This window comes from Chelonia mydas, chromosome 9, assembly GCF_015237465.2.
Source record: "Chelonia mydas isolate rCheMyd1 chromosome 9, rCheMyd1.pri.v2, whole genome shotgun sequence".
In the NCBI taxonomy this organism is placed as follows: domain Eukaryota; kingdom Metazoa; phylum Chordata; order Testudines; family Cheloniidae; genus Chelonia; species Chelonia mydas.
In genome coordinates, this window is record NC_057855.1 from 14,094,053 (window position 1) to 14,114,984 (window position 20,932).

Genomic DNA, 20,932 nt, shown 5'->3' on the forward strand with positions numbered 1-20,932 from the left:
GACATTTGATATGCTACTCAATAGTACTAAAACACCCTTCCCTTTTGGGCAATTTTGCTAATGTTTATCTTATCTTCTTCCAGTCCCTCCAAAAGGGCCCACACCCTCTTTATACTCTTACCTCCCCTTGCATGCTTTAGTCACTAGCTTGTTAAACACAGGCACATTAAGAGCTAGGTGGAGAGTCAGGAACGCCATAAATCTGACTCCACTACCTAACCAGTGCCTGCACTCATTAGCAACCAGTTACAGTCTTGAGTACCTAGTGTCAATGAGAGTAAACTGTTGGTAGATGCGTCTGCTCCTGCCCCTTGTATGCCACAAGTACACATCAATATGCTGGGTGTTTTTTCTCCACTCCCTTGAACCTTGTGTAGCCATTTACCCCAGCCAGGGAGGAGCCAGATAAACTCCAACTAGTAGAGCCGACCCAGAGGCAGCCACCCGAGGTTCTGTTGCAGGTACTGTCAGACGCTGCTGCTGCTGATGTCATTTTCCCATCTCTTCCCTGTGCTGATTGGCTGTTCACTCCAACCTGCTCTAGCCCCTTCCTTCACAGTCTCTTCAGCTCATCCCCACTTTCTTTCTCCCTCTTTTCTCCCCTGCTCTATTCCATCTTACCTCCCTCTCTTCTATTGTCCCTCTCTGCTCCTTTGTTGTTCCATTTTAGCTAACTCCTTCCTAACAACCTCCCCCCCAAGAATGGGGGAAAAAATGGTGGCACTAACATGACGTTTGCAAACCGCCACTTCGTGTGTCTTATCTATTTAGATCATAAGCTCTTTGGGACATGGACTGTCTATTCCTCTGAGTTTGCACAGTGCCTTGCACACTGAGTCCTTTTCTCCGTTGGCACTTAGACACCACCATAATAATAATACTTAATAAAGTGGATGTAATTGCTGCTATTTTGACATGTAGTGACTTACACACTATGTAAAACGGTCTATCTTTAGCTTTTATATGACTCCCATTATTGTAGCGTCTGAGTACGTCACAATCTTCAAAGTATTTATCCTCATAACAGACCTGTGATGTAGGGAGATTGGGAACTGGGGATCAAGGAGACCAAGTGACTTGCCAAAGCTCACACAGGAAAAATGTGGCAGAGCTGGGAATCCAATGCAAATCTTCCACCGACCATGTGAATGTCCTGACCAGTGGGCCATCGTTCCTCTCTACTGAGAACGACAACACAAAGTGGAAAGCAATGGAAAATCAGGCCCAATGTGCCTAATAGGTTTTTGCCTGTTGTTATTAAGTCATTTCCTTTAACTATCCGGGGTGAAATCCTGGCCCCAGTGAAGTCAATGGGAATTTTACCATGGACTTCAGTTGGGTCAGGATTTCATTCCTGAAGTTTTGTCTGCTGGAGCTCAGCTAATAAGTGGAACTATTTGTTACAGGTACCACAGTCATCTTGACAAAACCTATTTACATATTTTCTTTGAAACAAAGTATTCATAGGGCCTCATGCTGACAAGTGCAGGGACAATGGCCATATTTTGGCTGTGAGCTATTCCACGCACATTCATAGCCTACTCCATTTGTCCCTCCTGCTAAAGGTGTAAGGACATGCATAGCAGGCACTGCTGGGTTTGGAGGTGTATGTGCATTAGTCTGCGGCCCCTCACATGAGCTGTTCTCTGCCCCTCCTCCCATGGCTCTTGTCACCAGAGGTCCTATAGAACTGCATCTCTCTACCATATTTCAAAGGGAAAAATCACCTTCTGCGCATGTGAAGCCGCTGATGGCTGTGAATTTGCTGGGCATGTGGTACTCAATTCTGGCTCCACCCAAACCTGCACACATTGCCTCCATGATGGGCACCTAGAACTCAAAGGGGAGTGCTTCACCAGTCTGTGTGCCTGTACCCTGCCCTGGCAACTCTGCTGTGCAAACTACTCGCAAATGACGTGAGATGGGCTGACTATGGGCTGCCCAATACAGCGCCCATGAACACTGATGTTACAGAGCTCATTTACACCTGTTTGGAGGGAATTTAGGTTTGGGACTATAATTTGTCCCATTATTATTACTGATTTGAACTTAAAACAAATATATTCCAGACAGAACTAAAAGATTTTATCTCTCAGCAATAAGTGTCAGTGGTTGGTTGTATGTTCTGATTTTCACAGCAATGTTGTCAGTGTAGTTATTTCCTATAGGCATGAGGAAATGAATTGAGAAAGACTTGAAGGAACAAGGGGGCCTAGACCCCTTCCTACTTTTACATTAGGTCCTTCCAGGTCAACAGGGAAGCACATGGGTGGTGGAGTGTGGAGCAGCCTTTGATCAGTTCTGGTAACCCCATTTACTAAAAGAATATTGTGGAAATAGAGGGGGTTCAAAGAGTGACAATGAGAATGATTAGAGGCATGAAAAAACTCTCATATGAAGAGAGATTGAAAGGATTGGGACTGTTTATCTTAGACAGGTGCTGAATAAAAGAAGGTTAATTGTTCTTTTCTTTCTGCACAAAGGGACATTTGGCAAAATTGAAAGGTAGCAAATTTAAAACAGAAAAGGAACTACTTTTCCCCAATCTGCTGTTGTTACCCTGTATAACTCATTATAACAATGTACCATTGATACCAAGAGCTGAGCAGATTTCAAAAAAGTATTGAACACATATATGGACACTAAGAGCATTTGGAGTTAGGATTTTAAAAAAACCATGAGTTTAAGAAAGGGTATAAACCCTCCTGCTGCAGGGTATAAGCCAACCTCTGACTAATTAGGGGGTGATAGAAAGAAACTTCCCCTGTAGGCAGGTTATTCCATAACTGCTGACTGCAGGGTTGTTTGCACCTTCTTCAAACAGCTGGTACTGATGGTTGATGAAACAGGATACTAGATTAGATGAATCACTGGTCTGACCCAGTATGGCAATTCTTATATTCTTATGTTTTTCTGTAGGTAAGTTTAAGAATTTGGTCTCCAAGGCTTTCAGGACAAGCTTTTATAACCCCACACAAAATTCATAGAAAACAGAAAGAAAAATCTTTGGATATGAGAAAACAATTTAAACCAAAAGTCCAATTAAAGGAGACAAGAAGAGTGGTAAAGATAAGAAGTGAAATGAACAGAGATAATGAAACCTTAAAAATAACCCAGTTTACAAACCTGTGCAAGACAATAGGAACAGTGATGAGAGAGGCGATGAAGAACAAAATTGCATTTATCAAATAAATGTTTTTTTTTTAAATTAACAGCTTGAAAGCAGTAGGAAGAAAGGAAAATAAACCATAACTGCAAGGACTGAAATGCTATCACTGTCAAGAGAAGGATGAAACTGAGAACTAAAACATTATTTACCTAGCAGTACTCTAGGTCTATGATTTAACTAGATTGCTAAAGAAGTTACTTCATTAGTAAGGCTAAGATTTTGTAATGGATATTTTTAGTAAAAGTCAGGGACAGGTCACGGGCAATAAACAAAAGCTTCATGGAAGCCCGTGACCTGTTCCTGACTTTCACTAAAAATATCCCTGATAAAATGGGGAGGCAGGTTCAGCACCCACTGCTGGGGCTCTGTGCAGCTCGGGGGTGGGGGGGGAAGGGTGGTGGTGCCACCTGCGGCAAGTGGGAGCTCTGGAGTCCCCTGCCGCCCACGGGGGCTGGGAGCTGCGGGGAGTCTCCCCACCGCCCACTGTGGCTGGGCAGCTTCAGGTCCCCCCTCCATGGCTGGGCAGCTTCAGGGTCCCCCTGCCATGGCTTGGCAGCTGCAGGTCCCCACACTGCCCTCTGTGGCTGGGCAGCTGTGGGGGGTCCCCCCACCAGGGCGGGGGCTGGGAGCTGCGGCGGGGGTGGAGGGGCAGCTGGGAGCTCCAGCCCCGGGGCAGAAAATGTCACAGAGGTCAATGGAAGTCATGAATTCCATGACTTCCATGACCTCCATGACATAATCGTAGCCTTATTCATTATCACACACACCCTTACCCCTGAAATCACAGTTGTTGAATGGACCAGGAAGAGCCAGGAAAAAATGAGCAAATACTTAGGAATTTGGATGTTGTACTACAGTGTAGTAACCCAGAATGCCGGTAACATGCTAAGTAGCTGTGTTGAAGAACATCAAGCTATTGCCCTTCAAACAGTGAGAAAGATTTGGAGAAGACTGCATAAAGGGGTTTTATTTATTTATTAATTTATTAAGCTATATTTAAAAAGAGAAGTATTTGAATCATTCTAAAATAAAGTAATACAAAATCTGCTAATCTGCTTACTCTACTCTGTACCTCAATTCTCCATCTGTTAGACTGGGATATTATTTCTCTACTTCACAGGGTACTATGAGGATAAAATCCATGAATGATTGTGAGACACTTAGATACTAGGCTGATGTGGGCCATAAAGCACCTAAATAATTCCAGCTATGCCAACATCAATCATGCAGTATAAAACAGGACACCCCGCCCCCAGTTGTCTGGCTACCAACCAAAGGCCTAATGTAAACAAATGTCCCATCTCCCTTTTCTTCCCTGCAATGGGAATTTGGCTATCAGTCCGGCACAGACACCTCGTTTGGGACAACACAGATGTGAATATTATCCCTCACCATCCAATCCCAATTCTGATTTGGAGACAAATGGCCAAATTCGGCTCTATTTTACAACCTGTACAACCCAACTGAAGCCAATGGTCTTCTAATGAGTTGGATAGGAAGACCTAGCAATCAGCCCACCATCTTGGATTACACCATAACCCGTTATTTTTTAAAAAGTAACCGTAAAACCTGGACCAGCACTTTATTAACATTGTATCATTGCATTAAGATTGTAACACTGCAAATAAAATTCTTTACTTTTCAAGAACAAAATGTCAATACTGTCATAGACATACAAAAGTTACCAATATTCGATTAATGTAACAATAACATGATGTCCTCCCTCTACATAAACATAACAAAGTACGCAAGAGAAGGTATCCTCAGTTGTCCCTGAACAGAGTAATTTGAGGCTGGTTCCCTGGAGGAACCTCCTTTTATGGAGCCCTACCATTCAAATTACTCAGTCACTGGAAGCCATTGCTTACTCAGCAGCCAATGGAGGAAGGAAACATGACTATGATTGACAAGGCATGTGGCTCAGCCATTCCTGGCACTATTGTTTCCTGGCATCTTGGTGACCCTACAAAAGGTCAAAATGCCAGCACTTGGCTAGAGAGAAAAGCAAAAAGAAGATGGCTTGCTGTCCTTCCTCCATGTACACCCCTTCTTGATCCTCTGGCAGAGCACAGCAGTTCAGACCCACAAGTGAACCAGCAGCCCACATTCTCTTTGCCTTCTATAAAAGATGCCATGGCACTGTGAGTCCAGCAGCTGAGAAAGGGAGGGTAAAGTATAATTCTATTGGGCTTAAAATTAGTAAACATCAGTAGTACTTAGTTTCACATTGTGAGAGGGTAATGATTTTTGGACATTACTTACCTTATCTGGATTGAACAAGTGTCTTTGAAATGAAAGCTTCCATATCTCATTTCACATTACCTGAGCCATCTTGATCCCATCTTCAGAAGTCCAGATTTTGAGCTCAGTTATTCCAGTGGAAATCCAGAGGATTGCCACCAATTTCAATGGACTTGCTCCGGATTTACACTAGTGTAAGTGAGAGGAAAAATTGCTGCATGGTGTTCATATCATCAGAGTTAGCCAGCCACACTTATCACACCAGTGCAGCACCCTTATGATGGAAAACAAAAAGGTTTTACAGCAGTATCTTATATCATCAGTCAGTGGAAATTAATTTGAAAATACATTTGAAAACATTTCAGGACTTTTCAATTTATTCAGAGCTAGTTTGTTGTTTCAAACAACTGTCAAAGATACTATTACAAAACAATGCAAGCCCCATAGCTTATTTTACACAATACTAAAAGATGAACTTGTGCATGAAGACATGGTGGTCAAATATCCAAGCATAGACATTGCCCATGATCACATTTCAAATGCATAAGGACCTAAATTCCACTTCCAGGAAGGCCCATGACTATGTGGTTTATACAAATAACAGGTTAAATACTTCATTTAGAGCTACAGTTTCCCTTGACACCTGTAATCATTCTGGGCAAAAACTCAGACCATGGCAGATGGAGGGAGAGCACAAGAGTTGGGCTGCAGCTGAAGTATCCAGAAGGAATTCTGGCAGAGTCACCAGGTGTTTTCCTGATTGTTCCTGGGCTGTGTACATTGGTGTGACAGCTATACCGGGTGTGAAGTGTTTTTTCACACCCCAAAACCGGCTCACTCTGCTTGCTAGTAGCTGGGGGATTGAAGGGCATGACTCCACCATTCCCTTCCTCTTATTACAATGATAATCTATATAAGTAACTAATCCACAGAGATTTGGAACTATCCAGGGGATCTTAGAAAACATGGCCATACTTATTTACATCAACCAATGCTTTTAAGAAACAGAAGTCCAAACACAGTCTCCTCACCCAATCTTTTCCTCAGTGAAGTCAGTAGCAAATTTCCTATTAGCTTCAATAGGAGCAAAACTAAGTGTAAACTTGCCTTTTGTACAATATAGTTACAGTGTTGTCAACTCTCATGATTGTATCTTCAGACTCATGCTATTTGGTGTTTTTCTTAAAGTTTCAACTACTAGTATTAGGGCTTGTCTACAGGGGGACACTAAGGGTTTGTCTACAAGAACAATTAGACTGTGGCAAGCTGAGGTGTGACTCTACCCTCTCTCTAGCCAGCTGTGGTCCAGTTGTCCATATGCATCCTGCTGATGCAGGTTAACAGTTTGTTAATGTGCTTTGAGCTAGTCCCATTTCAAAGAGGACTAGCTCAAAGCACACTAACAAACTGTTAACACACATCAGCAGGGTGTATTGGGATAGTTAGTCCACGGCAGGCTAGTGTAGGGGTAGATTCACACCCCAGCTTGCCATGATCTAATTGTTCTATCGATAAGCCCATAGGAAAATTAATTGGAAATAACTAAAAAAGTGATTCACTTTGGAAGTGAATTAAGATAAACTCAATTAAGGCCACTTTAATTTTGCCTGAGACTGTCCACACAGAGGTTTATTGCAATTTAATAACTCATCCACTTTAAATGCACATCTTTAGTTAATTTGGAATAACTTTCCTGAGTGTCCCTGTGTAGAGAAACTGTTAGATATTACCTGAGAATCCCAATTTCCATTTTTTAAAACCAAGTACATTTCTCATCCTCAGAGCTGCAGAGAAAAGCTTGAAAACCTGAACCCTACATGCCCCAACCCCAGAAAGCAAATAAAAAGAAGTTAAATTTATTATTTTTTAAATCTCATGAATTTAAGCCAACTTCACGGGGCTTGGGGGGCCTGACTCATGATTTTTGGATGCTTGGGATTGCTGGTGCTGTATTTATACTGTATGCTGACATCAGTGTACATTTGCAGCTACTTCATTGACTCTAAAATTATATCAGTGTAATAGAAAGTAGAATTTAACTCAACAGTATGTCTTGTTCCATTTACTGTTCAAATAATGGGAGGTAGACAATGGGTGAACAAATAACAATGAAACATATAGGGTTAGATCTTCAGATGGGGTAAAATATCATAGTCTCAATAACTTCAATGGAGCTACAATGACTTACACAAGTTGAGGATCTGGCCCATATTGAATATACGCAGAAGCATAATTTTTGTTTAATTTTAATATTGAAAAATACGGTTTAGTCAACACACTCTCTGTAACAACTTCATTTGCTGAGATGTTATGCTTGTTAGAATGTCATTAAATTGAGAGGGCCTCTCTTGTTTGGACAATCATACAAATGATGGCAGGCACATTTTATAGCACAGCTAACCATTTGTTTGCATTCATAAATCCAGCAGTCATATGCACTTGCAATTATTTTGGGGGCAGGGAGGAACTGGAGGATGAGATGAGCCATGATGAACACCGAGCGCCTGGGGGAAGATCTTCAGCTGGTATAAATTTGTCATAGATCCACTGAAGTCAATGGGGCTATGATGATTTACAGCAGTTGTGGCTCTGTCCCGTAATATTAGGAATGCAGATTCAGATGCCAACTCCACCTCTGTACTTAATACATGCACTTATCCTTGAATTGTATCCACACAGGGTGAACAGATAATACTCTCTGTTTATATGCTTTGAAGGTGTGTGACTTATAACATATTGATCAGAATACAATCGACGTATATAATGGCCCAGACAACATATTTATAGACATACTATGACAAATTAATTTTTACACCATTCTCAAAACTCCTGTGCTATTTTGTCTTTGTTTAAACTACTATTTCTAGTTACCATATGACATTAACCTGTAGTGTCTGATCATAGCTCTGCTGAAGTCAACAAAAGTTTTCCCATTGACGTGAAGGAGCAGGAAGATTAGGTCCTCAGTAGGCCTTAATTTACCATTTTTAACATTATATTTAATTGTTTTTCAGTGGATAAAATATAGTAAACATTCTAAATAAACTTTATTTTTTCATATATGCATGAATTATCAGGGGCTATTTGGTTACTGCTTAAAACAATGAAGGTTGAATTAGTTGCACATTAACATTTTGGAAGTTAGTCATCTATCAATCCAAGGTGATTTAAAACACATTTTTTCCCTCCAAACTTATTTAATCAGTTAATATTTAGTATTTTTACCCTACACGATGCCTTTAAATCAAGTTTCCACTGAATCTGCCAATATGAAATCAATTATGCAACAGCATTAAAAAAAACCAAGACAAAAAAGAACCTCATGTTCTGCTTGTGGTTAATTCATTGATTCTTCTGTATAATTCTACTGAACCCTTTATCAAATGCAGCTAATTTCTGGCTTGCATACAAATACAGCAAAGTGCCAGAACTAAATCAAATCAGAAAGCTTAAGAGAGAGAAACAACTTCAGCAGTGTGTGTGTTTCAAACAGTCAGATTTCTCTGAAGACCTCAGAGGGACATCTGACTCACAGATTGTTATCATTTCAAGAGCAAAAGAGGTATAACGCTATTTGAAGAAAGTCCCTTAGTTTATTGAATATATATATATAAAAAGCCAAAACAATTGCTGCAATTGACAAGATAGCTGAATGAACGATAATAAAACCTCAGCAGGGAAATGACCATTAATTTAATTTATGTGGGAGCATGTTTTCGCAATAATGACCAAATTATCTAATGTTCGCTTACATTAAAAAGCAATAGTCCATAACAAATCATTACTAGAAAAGGAGAGGTGAGGGACAGGGGAAAGGCCAATACTTTGAATTAATACCATAGAAGAAAACAAGTTACTAACATCAAAGAACCACCATGATGTTTTACAGCTTCCTAACAATTCCAGTTCTATTTTGTCTCTTCAGAATATTTCACTGAAACTCGCAAGAGAAATCTCAGCAATTTCTATGTAGTGGTGTTTAAAGCTGTAACATGTTTATTTGTTAGGCTTCTTTTCACCCTGTTTTTATTGCATATCAATATTTATTTGAGTTCAGTTAACCAAAAATATACAGTAAGAATCCATTTTTGAATACATTTAATAACAATACCACTAACCCTGATGCTGTCCTATAGAAGAGTATGTTTAGCTATCTTAATTCCATGCTCCATAAATCTTCACTGGATACAGTATACAATATATGGCCTACTGAGATACTATTAAGCAAAATGTGTTTCAATTTGCTTTATTTCCCTATGCAATGTCAGCACTGCCTTCTCTGTGCGTAAACTACGCATCCAAGACTAGATATGAAGTAATATATGTCTATAGTTTTAATAGAAAATGAATGGGGAAAAGAGGCATTTATTCCATAGTTTTTTCCTCAAAGTAATCAAATTTTTTTTCTTTAAATGTCTGCAAACATATTTACAAAAATGGGAAAGCAGTAAATACAGGCTTTTCATATTTTTGCTGTACTTCCAAATACTGACTAATATCCTAATTGCATTGGAAATCTGCTCCAATGAACAATACAAAAAATAAAATATCACACTCCATTTGGTTAATCATTGTCTATTTTGAAAAAAAACCCCAACCAAATATATCTTTTAAAAACGACAAAATTAAATTCCATAATGCATAACCATCAAAAATACTCCAAAATGTTTCTTACATTTGTGAGTATGTTTCAGCTTTAAAAACACTTTGTGGCCTTCGTTCATGTTATAAAAAGTGGGACATCCTCTTACATTCAGAAAACTAGCTGCTGAACTGTAATTATAAAGTAGCAACTAAAATTGTATTCACAGTATCTGCATCATGTGAATTTTTGAACTGGAAAATGTTATAAAATTTGCATTGCTGCCTTGATCTTTCACATTTGTGGTATTATTGGCTGACAGAAAAGAAAAAGTATACTGTCATGCTTGGTTTACCTCAATCATTTATTTCTGAACTAGTAAAAGTAAACAATTACCAGATACTGTATATAGAGATATATAGATATAGATATGGCCACCATTAAATTATAGTAGAAAATTATGTTGAGTTTGATAAAGTTAAGAAAAGCACATGAAATCATATTTTGTGTATATCTTGTTTTATGGCCATTCATGGTTTTGTTTGTTTTGTTTTGTTTCATTAACATAGCAAAATACAATCTTCCTATTAAACAATAATTATCAGATGGCAGACAATTCTTTTTATTGGTTTACATTGGCAGGTCACAGTCTAAAAGCACAACCACATCAGGCAGAAATTGCACATAGACCATCCTGGATTTTGAAGACTTCAATCTTTATGCTTCTACCAAAAATGCTCCTTTTAAAACTGGGGATGATAATCTATATTATATTAATTGTTAGTGTATATTTTTTATTAGTTTAGCTAAAGAAAATGACTGAAACTGCAGTGGTTTTTGTTGTTTTGTTTTCAGTGTCACTTTTGAAGTCTATTTGATGTTCTTAAACACACTTTGAAGGGTAACTTTCTAGTAACATCATTTTATGAAAGTTTAATCACCCTCACAGTGTGAACCAGGTGAGTTTCATTTCATGGAATACTGCATATTTATCTGTTCCTTGCCTTTTCTAAATTTGATGTATGTATTTTTAAATCTTACTTCTGGCTGAAAATTATGGCAAGTTAGTGGGTAGTGGTAATTAATGTAACACTGCGACATTATACATTCACAGTGTCATGATTTTTATAAGGAACTGTTTTAGGTAGGATTGGCCTATAAATATGCAGTTGTATTATCTGTAGAAGGCATATCCATGTCTTCAAAAACCAGACTAGTCTAAGAAATGACTCTTTATTTGAGACAGTTACCATTACTTCATTAAAAAATGACAAAACAGCAATAAACATTTTAGCTCTTTAATGAGCAAAGATCAGATCTCTTAGCATTGGAATAATATTTGTTATCCAGATTATCTTTATTTCACTCAGTGACCAGTAATATGGCCAAGAAGTACAAAGTAATTTTTCATCAAGTAGTATACAATTTTTTTGTGTGTGTAATAAGCTTTCATTCTTGAAAAAGAGTAACTGAAAAGAAATGTTTCTGTTACTGCAGTTAGTTTGTCAGAGAGAGTTCTTTGCATTATCTTACAAACTATCAAAATTGCTAGTAATTTGAAAAAATGTAAAAAAAAATCACATAACTTTAGTCTAATAGAAATATAGTACAGGTAAGAGAAAGTATTTATCAGGGATGTGCTCTTAAGTCCATCTCATTTTTTTATATAAATGTACATCTGATTACATATACAAACATTTTGAAAGGACCGTGATATGCCGTTTCTGGAAAACAACAGGGGAATGAAGAGTTTCTTGTGATTTTAGACCATTCATTTAAAATCACACAAACAAATGTAAGATTCAGGTTTAAAAATTTCCATTTGTTGGCTCTCTCCATCGTTATGGATCTTCTCTATCTACATTTGCACTCTATAGAGATCTCATCCAGTGAATTCACTTGAATGGTAATGATAATGTATAGCAAAAAGGGAAATAACTTTACATTAAAATATTAGCAGTAAACTTTGTCACATGCACCATGAGTTAAAACAATAACAGAGCTGTAATCAGAGTGATAATGTTGGGGCATCTTTATACTGCAAAAATATCCTTGCAATGAAATCTTTGGACACACTTTATCTTACCAATATGAACTAAATATATTGTAACTAAACCACAGCAAATTATAAATCCTTCATCAAAGAGGTTCCATTAAGGTTATAGTTCTATAAATTATTTAGGTGGAAACGAAAGAGAACATTAAAAACAGAGAAAGATATTTTTCCCTCTGGGATTCACTCAGTGAGTGTTCACCCCTATATACCGAGAATACCATCAAATACCTTTAAGAACTACTGTAATTCCTTCTATTACTGAAGCTACTGTGAATTATTTTACTGTAATTACTTTTGCCCCTTTAAAAAAATCTTCTTTAGGTTGTGCCAATTGATGGAGGAAGCTTCTATTAAAAACTCCAATGGGATGAGAAGAATTTTAATTACGGCTTAATCAGCAGCACAGCCACCAAGCATATAAATTATCATGCACATCGTGCTAAAAATATCCAGTTTCCTTTATTCCCACAACTTTTATACTGACAGCACTTATGTGATAATGTTGTACCTGCCAGGCTTTAAAACTTCTTTGTTTGACTGGCAGATTTCAGCATGAGCCCCCTACTAAGGCCTTAACAGCATTGGTGCTTTGTGTACTTATCCAAATATGTAAATATGGACTACACAATAAAACAGTTCCAAATAAAAATTGGTGAAAATTATCTGACATTCCATTAGTGTGTCCCTTGTGCATATTTATAGATTTTTTTTAAAATTTCAGTCAGAGTTCTTTTCTGTTTGTGTTGCACATGCCTAATTCCATTATGTAACTTAAATCTTCAAAAATTAATAGTTGAATGTGAATGAAAAAGTATCATTCAGGACAATTGCTTCAAGCAATTGCAAAGTTGTTTTTTTTAAGTTCATTTGTATATATGTACAATTCATTTTTTTTCAAAACTCCAAAAGTTCTTGATATGTATATTCACATAATATTCCTCCATATTTAAATAGTAAGAGTCTTGTAGGATGAAAGCCAAGTAATATTCAGTAATGTCACCTACTGTAATCCATCAAAAAAAATAAAGTTTGTTTCATCTTGTCTGGCTATACCCTGGTTGTTGAATGTGAATGGGGGTGGGGGTGGGGATGGGGCAGAGTATTATTCTGTCCTCCAGTAAAGGTATTGAATGTGTGTAGGGGCTGAATCCCTGGTATAGTGTTGGGAATCATTGTAATGGTGTTGGGTGTCATTAAGGGAATATCATCAGGAGACCTTCTCATAGCTAGTGTGTAGTCTGGGGGACAGGCGGTCCGAAGAACCACCTCATGTGGATGGATGGATTCACATTCATGATCCAAGTCAGTGTGCTTCATTTGGAGGGACATTATCTCCTCTTCTTGTGCATGGGCAAGATCATTGGTAGTAGTACGCTGTGGGCTACATCTCCTATGAACATCATGTCTCCTCTTGTCCTTTTTGTAGTACAATGCTGCAAAGGCCAAAATGTTTAGGAATAGCAAAGATGCTCCAACTGCAATAGTAACGCTCAACTCTGTGGAATAGTCCCTTTGATCCACTGAAAATGGACTTGGTTGTTGTTTGGGATCATCTTGTTTGGCTGTAGGAAAAGCTGAAGTAACAGGTACAGAATTTTTCCTTGTTGGTCTGAAAGTAATATCTGTTGATGGCACTTTAGTTGTGGTCGAGGTATACTGTGAAATGTCGTTAAGATTGTGCAGATGAGGTACCAGTTCCAGCCACAGGTTCACTTTATTGGCCCTGTAATGTTCCTTCACTCGTGGTTTTAATCCAATGTGAAGATACAGTTGGTCTTTCTGAGAGTATCTGGTCCATGCTACTTCCTCAAAACGATTGGGTTTAGTATGAATGAATTTTGTATCTTGTGGGACTGGTTGATTTGGGTCACTAGAATAAAAAAAAGCTGAGATGTAAAGCCTGCATTTCAAAAGCAATTATAAAATTAAGATTTGATCCTGCATTTTAACATTTATTTGGGGGAAGGAGGGGAAGGGCAGTGAATGTAGTTTTGATGGAATTGCAGGCCTAATAGCAGTTAGAGCCAACACAATGCAAGTGGACATTGCAATCTTCCCCAATGCCCTTTGTACCCCAACCCCAATCAGCATCCTAGTCCTTTTCTCTCGAGGAAAAATTGTCAACAGTATTACACTTTGGTACTAGTGATGTGGATTAATGCCTACTACAGACTAGGATAAGGGGTCACAAACCTTAGTTTTATTTGTAACTTAAATCACACCTCAGGTCTTCAGAGGGGAAAGGGCAGTGTGTTAACTTAGACTAGCACACATTCACTGAAAGCCCAACTGAGTGCGGAGAAGTGGTACAAGGTCAGTCCTCGGTACCTCTCAAGTGCTAGTCCATGTATCTCACATTCATAAGTGCCTATTCATTTGAATAAGTGGACATAATTTTAAGACCAACCTTCCATGTGCTGTGATGTTGGTGGCATTTCACATTCTATGCAATCAAAATACCACCACTACTGGAGTACAGTCAAATATCAGAGAAGCTGCTTTCTGCAGCCCTTCTTTTTTTATGTACAAAGAATTTATCACGCTGTTATGTATAGAATAGTCACATGGACAGTTTCCCCATGTGTCAACAGAATGTTCAATTTTTAATTGAACTGAAAGATATTAAAAACATATAACTCTCAACCTAATTCTGCAACCCTTATTCACGTAAATACGCCTTCCTGGCCCAAGTATTTCCTACAGAAATCCATAGGAAAGGATTGCTGGATCAAATCCTCAATTTATAGATGAGATTACTCTCTATCTAGTACTCACCCAGTTTTTGCAAAGTTAGTCCAGTATGTCATCACCACTGCGCTTAGCATAACATCGTTTTTGGAGAAATTACAGGGAAATAATTCAGTAGGACCAATCATAGGGATTCCCAGTACATAAGGAACCTCATCCCCATGGGCTGCATCTGCCCAAGCAGGTACCTGATCTGTTTGGCAATGATGGTAGAAGGCATAGAAGTATGTAGGCGATCCAAAATTCGAATGAAGATCTGCTGTAGCCACTGCTGGTGCAACCCACTGGTGATCAGTAAACAAAGCTAGCAGAGTTTTCCTTCTTGTCTCCGGATTGTGTCGGTCTGCCCAGTCAGTATACATAAATTTAATAGTTTCTCTCAATATATCTTTGCCTTCAGGGTATCCATATAAATTATCAACAAAATTGGAAACAGCAAAGTCAAAATCACTAGCTGATATGCCATCTTCGCTATCAACTATATTTTCAACAAATTTTAAACCTTCCCCTTGGTTAACTCCCAACATGATGTCATAGTTGAGGAATTCTCCTTGTTCCATCAATATCTGAGGATCATCTGGTATCACATCACCATCAATTACTGGTCCAAAGGCTATGTGGTATCGTGCTGGTTGAATGTCCTGGTCCACAAGTTCTCTATAAGGCTTCTTTTGTAGACACTCTACCAATTCTACAGTGTCTGACATGTTGCAACCAACTTTTGTAGCCAACATCCTGGCATATTTTGCAGGTTGGAAACTAACTGCCCAGCTGGAGAGAGCTGTTCCACTTTGAGCTATTGCTCTTTGAAAAAGTCCTGTGGGGGAAAAAATATTTTAAAAGTACTGAGGTGACCTTTATAAGCATGTAGCTGTTTAATGTTTAGATTAGGTTTGTGGGACAATAGGAAATCTTTTACCATTTTTAAAAAAATTACTAATAAATAAATGCAATACAGAAGGTAAAATCTGCTTGTTGCTGTATCCACATCTAACGTGTACAAAAAAATGCACATATGTATATAAATCCTAGACCAATAGATAAGTAAAACTCATGCAAATGCCAATTTATAGCAACTGAGGACCTGTACCTGAGTAACTCAGGAAGCCGAAAGAGTGGGAGAAATTGTCTGATGCCATTTCTTGTTCAAGATAACACTGTTTGCTTTGAAAAACCCATAATATTAAAATTATTTTATCAGGTTGGAGGAAAAGTGAATCATACCCTGCAATTGACTGATTTCTTAGATACTGTTCAAGTTATCAGCAGCTTGCATGTGTATGACCATGTTTTAAATTGAAGTCTGAATAGGACCTAATAGACTGTTTTTATAGATTCTGTTTAGGATTGAACTTGGCTTGTGATGTACAGGTCTTCTCAATTGGGTATTATAACAAATTTTATATTCTGAAGCCATACATAGTGCTGGGCAGCATTCCTAACCCATTTATCTAAGAGGCAAGATCCTTCCTTGTAAAAGGTCCTGTTTTTAATTAAGGTTTATGGTGATCACATTTAAATAAAAAAGGAAAATGATGTTTTATACTGAATATCCTAAAATATTGCTTTGTGACTTAGAATTTAAACATTTACTCAAGTTTTCATTTATGAGAGATGGGGTGGATGGGGCAGATTCTGCTGTCACTTATACATGTGTACACCTGAAGTAACTCCACTGACATCAGTGCAATTACTCTGGATTACTCTGGTGTTACTGAGAGTAGAATCTGGACCAAAAGCTCTGCTCATAAATATATGAAGCCCTGTTTGAATTGCTTTTTTTTTTAACCTTTAGGTATCTTTGTCCACATCATGGGTGAAATCCTTACCCCACCAAAGTCAACAGGAATTTTGCCAATGATTTCAGTAGGACAGGATTTCATCCCAGTGCTAAGCCATGGCTCATGTACTAGGCATGTATGAAAGGGTCTTATGAGGAATTCTGTCCTGAAGGGGTAACACTAGAGTGGCTGATCCCATATATTTTGTGCTCCCCTCTGTGTTGGGCCATGGCATCACTTCACCCCTTCCCCATTCCCTTCGGGGAGCTCTACTTCCAACAGGAATTTTGAGTTTGGCCCCTGTGCAATGAAGTGGGAAAGGATCTTCTACTCCACACTCCTAGAAAATCATAATTTAGTCCATATTAGGCAATATATTTTACCCTTCTTGCTAAATAGTTTTAACCTTTTAAAAAATGTTCTGCATCACCACATAAGTTCTACAACGGAAGGACACCAAACAATTTGCAATTATGCAGTCTCTTTGTGAAGTCTATTGGAAAATATTTTGTAATCTGACCTATATTTCATAGCTAACTATAATTTATGCAAAATGCCCCTTGACATCTACACATTACACTAACAAAGCATATTTGGCCAACATTTGCTTTTATTTACACCAGTACAAATCTGGAGTAATTCTAGTGACATCAGTAGAGATACTAAGGATTTGCAGTAAGATAACTGAAGGCAACTTTTGAAAGCAACATCTGACCCGCTATCATTGACTTACACAAACAAAATGTCTTTGGGGCACACCCTGCTGATCAGCCAGTAGCTCCAGTGAACAGGAGTTGCAGCTGCTTGGCTCATCTCAGAATCTGGCTCTTTACAAATACAAATTATGGCCTTCATCTCGCAATGTGATGTGCGGGTGGACTCAGGCACTGCATAGAGCCTGAGTTAGGGCCTACCTGAATCACACTGCAGGATCAGGACCATTCTCAAATGCTAGTTAGAATTAATTGCTTGCATGAAAACATTTTAAAAAAAGGTCTTTGGGGAGTTTTACGATCCTTGAAGATTATAACAGGACCAAACCCTGAGGTCCTTACTCAGTCTCTACTCTGCCCTTACTCAGGCAAAACTTTCATTTTAGTAGAATCTGGATGTGGACTGAAATATATGGCTCAAGTGCATCTCTAGATTCATGAGATGAGTCATAACTGAGTTTTGTCTGAGTAAGAGCTGAGTAAAAACAAAGCAGAACCTCAGAATTAGATCCAGAGAAAAAATAATATTTATAGGGCCAGATATTCAGTTGATGTAAATCAGCTTGAAGTCAATGGATCTACAGTGATTTATACCAGCTGAGGATCTGGCCAGTAGAATACATGCAGCAGAGTACCAAATTGGAATTTTCACTAGGATGTAATTCTTAATGTAACGTAGCTTCACTTTATGTGCATGCTGTGTAAATCTCTTTTTTTTAATTGTTTAGAATTATTTTCTATACCAATTAGAGAAAGAGTCAGTTACATGGTAAGAAAGTGCTGAGATAAACATTATAGCTTGCTAAATTGCACATAAAAGGCCAGATTATGTTAAAAGTCGTCAAGTCCTCTAGTCATAAAGCTCAATTCAGTTACTTTAAAGAAATACTTCTGTTGAACCATGTTAGTGAAGAATGGATGACAGAGAGAAAAGTAATTTTCAGACTGTAACTGATTTCTGCCAACAACAATGTACAGTAAAGGAAGTGAATTAGATTTCTATCAGGAAATATTCACACTCGTGGCTCAAGGGGCTGTAGGCTGATATTAAAATGACATTAAGGCATAATGGGCCACACTTTGCTATCGTTTGTATGTCAAGGTCTCGCTGAGGTAAATAATCATTTGCATTTATTCATCCACAGATTTCAAAGTACTTTACCGAGATGGATAAGCACTATGGTTCCCATTTTGCATATGGGGTAGCCAAAACAAATTATTTAAGATCTCCATCTTGCAAAGTGCTGAGTGTCTCCCGACCCCTGAAGAATGCTCTGTTCAGTGGGAGATGAGAGCAGTCAAGTAGGAACTCAGCAGACAGTAAATGGGCTTGCGCTTTTGACAAAATGTTATAGCATTACAACATGACTGTGTAGAGTTAGCTGACAAGATGCACATCATGACTGATGGGTCATTGCAGATAAAAGCATATAGTGTTCAGCATTACATCGGTTACTTGTAATTAAACCAAAGGCCAAACGGTCAGTCATTGGCAGAGAATGGAAACCAGGTTTCCTGACTCTTAGCCCCATCCTCAATCCACTATGCCACAGATGACCCACACTGTGAGTCCTGCTGAAAAACTGATGGCATGATATGACCCAGAGATTACACATGGTTATGGGCACTATGCTTAGGCTAAGGTCTGACTGGTAAACTACTGGCTTAAAATGCCATTTTACAAAACATGTTACAGGTTAACATGCAAAGACCTATATAATTGTGAGTGTCAAATTTATACGTGGATTCTACATTTCTGCTTCAAGGTATTTCAAGTATTAAAGTGAAAGTGGTCTTTGGCTGGAAATGGTTAAAATTATTTTCTAAAAATAATAATAAATAAAAATAATAATTATTTTAAATCATTTTTAAAATAATTTTTTAAATTAAACCCACTGTCCTAGGAATCTATTTTCCACAATAGTATTGTTTACATAAAAGAGAATTGGCCTGATTCTTCTCCCATTTACATCACTGTAAGGCCAGATCCAAAAGCCCACTGAGACTTAGTGGGAACCTTTCCATTGACTTCAATAGGCTTTGGATTAGGTGCTCGATGAGAAGTAAATTCTACTGATGTCAGTGGAGTTACTCCAGTACGAGTGTACAATCAGGCCCTCCAGGGAGTTCACCAATGTAAATCGGAGGAAAATGAGGCCTTATGTGTCTCTCCAGACTCCATCAACAAGGGTTTTCTGTCATCTGCACGCTAAGTCTAAACAATATATGTGAAACGGATAATGACAGGATGGAGTCAGAGAAACAATGTGATCAATAAGCAGTGGCTGTGCAAATGAGAAAAAAAGCGTGTGGAACTCTGGAGCCAAAATGGAAGGAAAAAAAGTTTTTTGGACTCAAACAACATTTTAAATTTCCTGCTGTTTGCCTTAACTTAATCAGAGAAGAGGTGTTAGTTATGGAATAGAAAAAACAGATATAGGCAAAAAAAATTAATTTGTGACCTTGATGCTTTGACAATTTTGGCTCACGCATGCAAACATTCTTTTCTCAGAAGACAGCAAGTGAAATTCATGCAGTTTCAGACAAAAGATTTCTGAACGAGGCACTTTCCCCTTCCCACTAGATAATACTGTGAAGCATCTCAGCCACTAGCTTGAAAATAGGAACCATGTCGTTTTATTTTTCTTTAAATCCTGCTCCTCATGAGAAACTAAACATGCCTTTGATGACTGATTGAATATAGTCGACCTCATCTACTGTGAGCATCACTGACTGGTTTTCCAAAGAGGACACCCTTAGGTAGGAAAGAAAAGAGACAAAAATGATGTACTGTGCATGTGCTGTTCAGAAGTCTGTTGCAAAAGTGTTTCTACGAAGCTCCACAAAGAAACAGAAAGAAAGTCACCCCAAATTTAAACGTGCACAGAAGAGTTGAGGAGGAAGGCAGCTATTACAGCCTTTAAAAAGCCAGATTATTATTGAGTTGAACTCAGCAGGCCATAGAAACAGAGAGAGAAATACAGAGCATCACATAGTACTAATGGTGGTGGCATGCAGACACCAAAATTGTCAATATTTGCAACCTGCATAATACCTTTGGTTGAATTGCTCCAACGGTTACCTTCAGAATAATGGGATAAAGTCAACAGATTGACGCATGAACCACCTGCACCGGATCCAAAAACAGTTATTCTTAATGGGTCACCACCAAAGAACCCAATATTTTCACTAGTCCATCGCAAAGCCTGGATTAGATCAAGGAGGCCATAGTTTCCTTTTGCTGCTTGATCCCCAGTACTCAAGAAACCTGCAAATGTAAAGGAACAAGAGAAAAGGTTTAGCATACGCTCCTCAGATTACGCTTGTTGCTCTGTTATCTTCTCAGTAATGTTTCAAATATAAATGGAGCTAAGTACTCTGTAAATACATCATTTTTTATATCCACTTGGCAATAATTTACAAATGACTCATCCTCGCTACAGTAAATCCTTTGCTGTTCATTGTAATATTAACAATGATAAATGAATGTGAGAATTGTATAGGTACAATACAGGATAATATGCTCATTGCAGAATGAGACTGGAAATAAGTCAGTAAGGACCTATGGCTTTTAATAGTAATACATTGAGAGTAAAATCTTTGGGGAAGGGACAATGTTTTTTGTATGTGAGCAGTTCCTTT

The 20,932-nt window shown here is 38.2% G+C and overlaps 1 protein-coding gene across 22 annotated transcripts in view; it reads right to left on the reverse strand.

Annotated features, from left to right (window-relative positions):
* Positions 1-10,337: 10,337 nt before the first annotated feature.
* NLGN1 (neuroligin 1) overlaps positions 10,338-20,932 on the reverse strand; it is a 563,945-nt gene continuing 553,350 nt past the window's right edge. For 14 of the 22 annotated variants that reach the window (XM_043521789.1, XM_043521788.1, XM_043521794.1 and 11 more), the window contains 3 exons: positions 20,346-20,558; positions 14,824-15,613; positions 10,338-13,918 (listed from right to left, as the gene is read on the reverse strand). In XM_043521789.1, coding sequence (XP_043377724.1) covers positions 13,096-13,918; positions 14,824-15,613; positions 20,346-20,558 — 1,826 coding nt within the window. In that variant the 3' untranslated portion in view covers positions 10,338-13,095. The remainder of the gene's footprint in view (positions 13,919-14,823; positions 15,614-20,345; positions 20,559-20,932) is intronic. The other 8 variants (XM_043521791.1, XM_043521797.1, XM_043521790.1 and 5 more) reach the window with 1 other exon arrangement.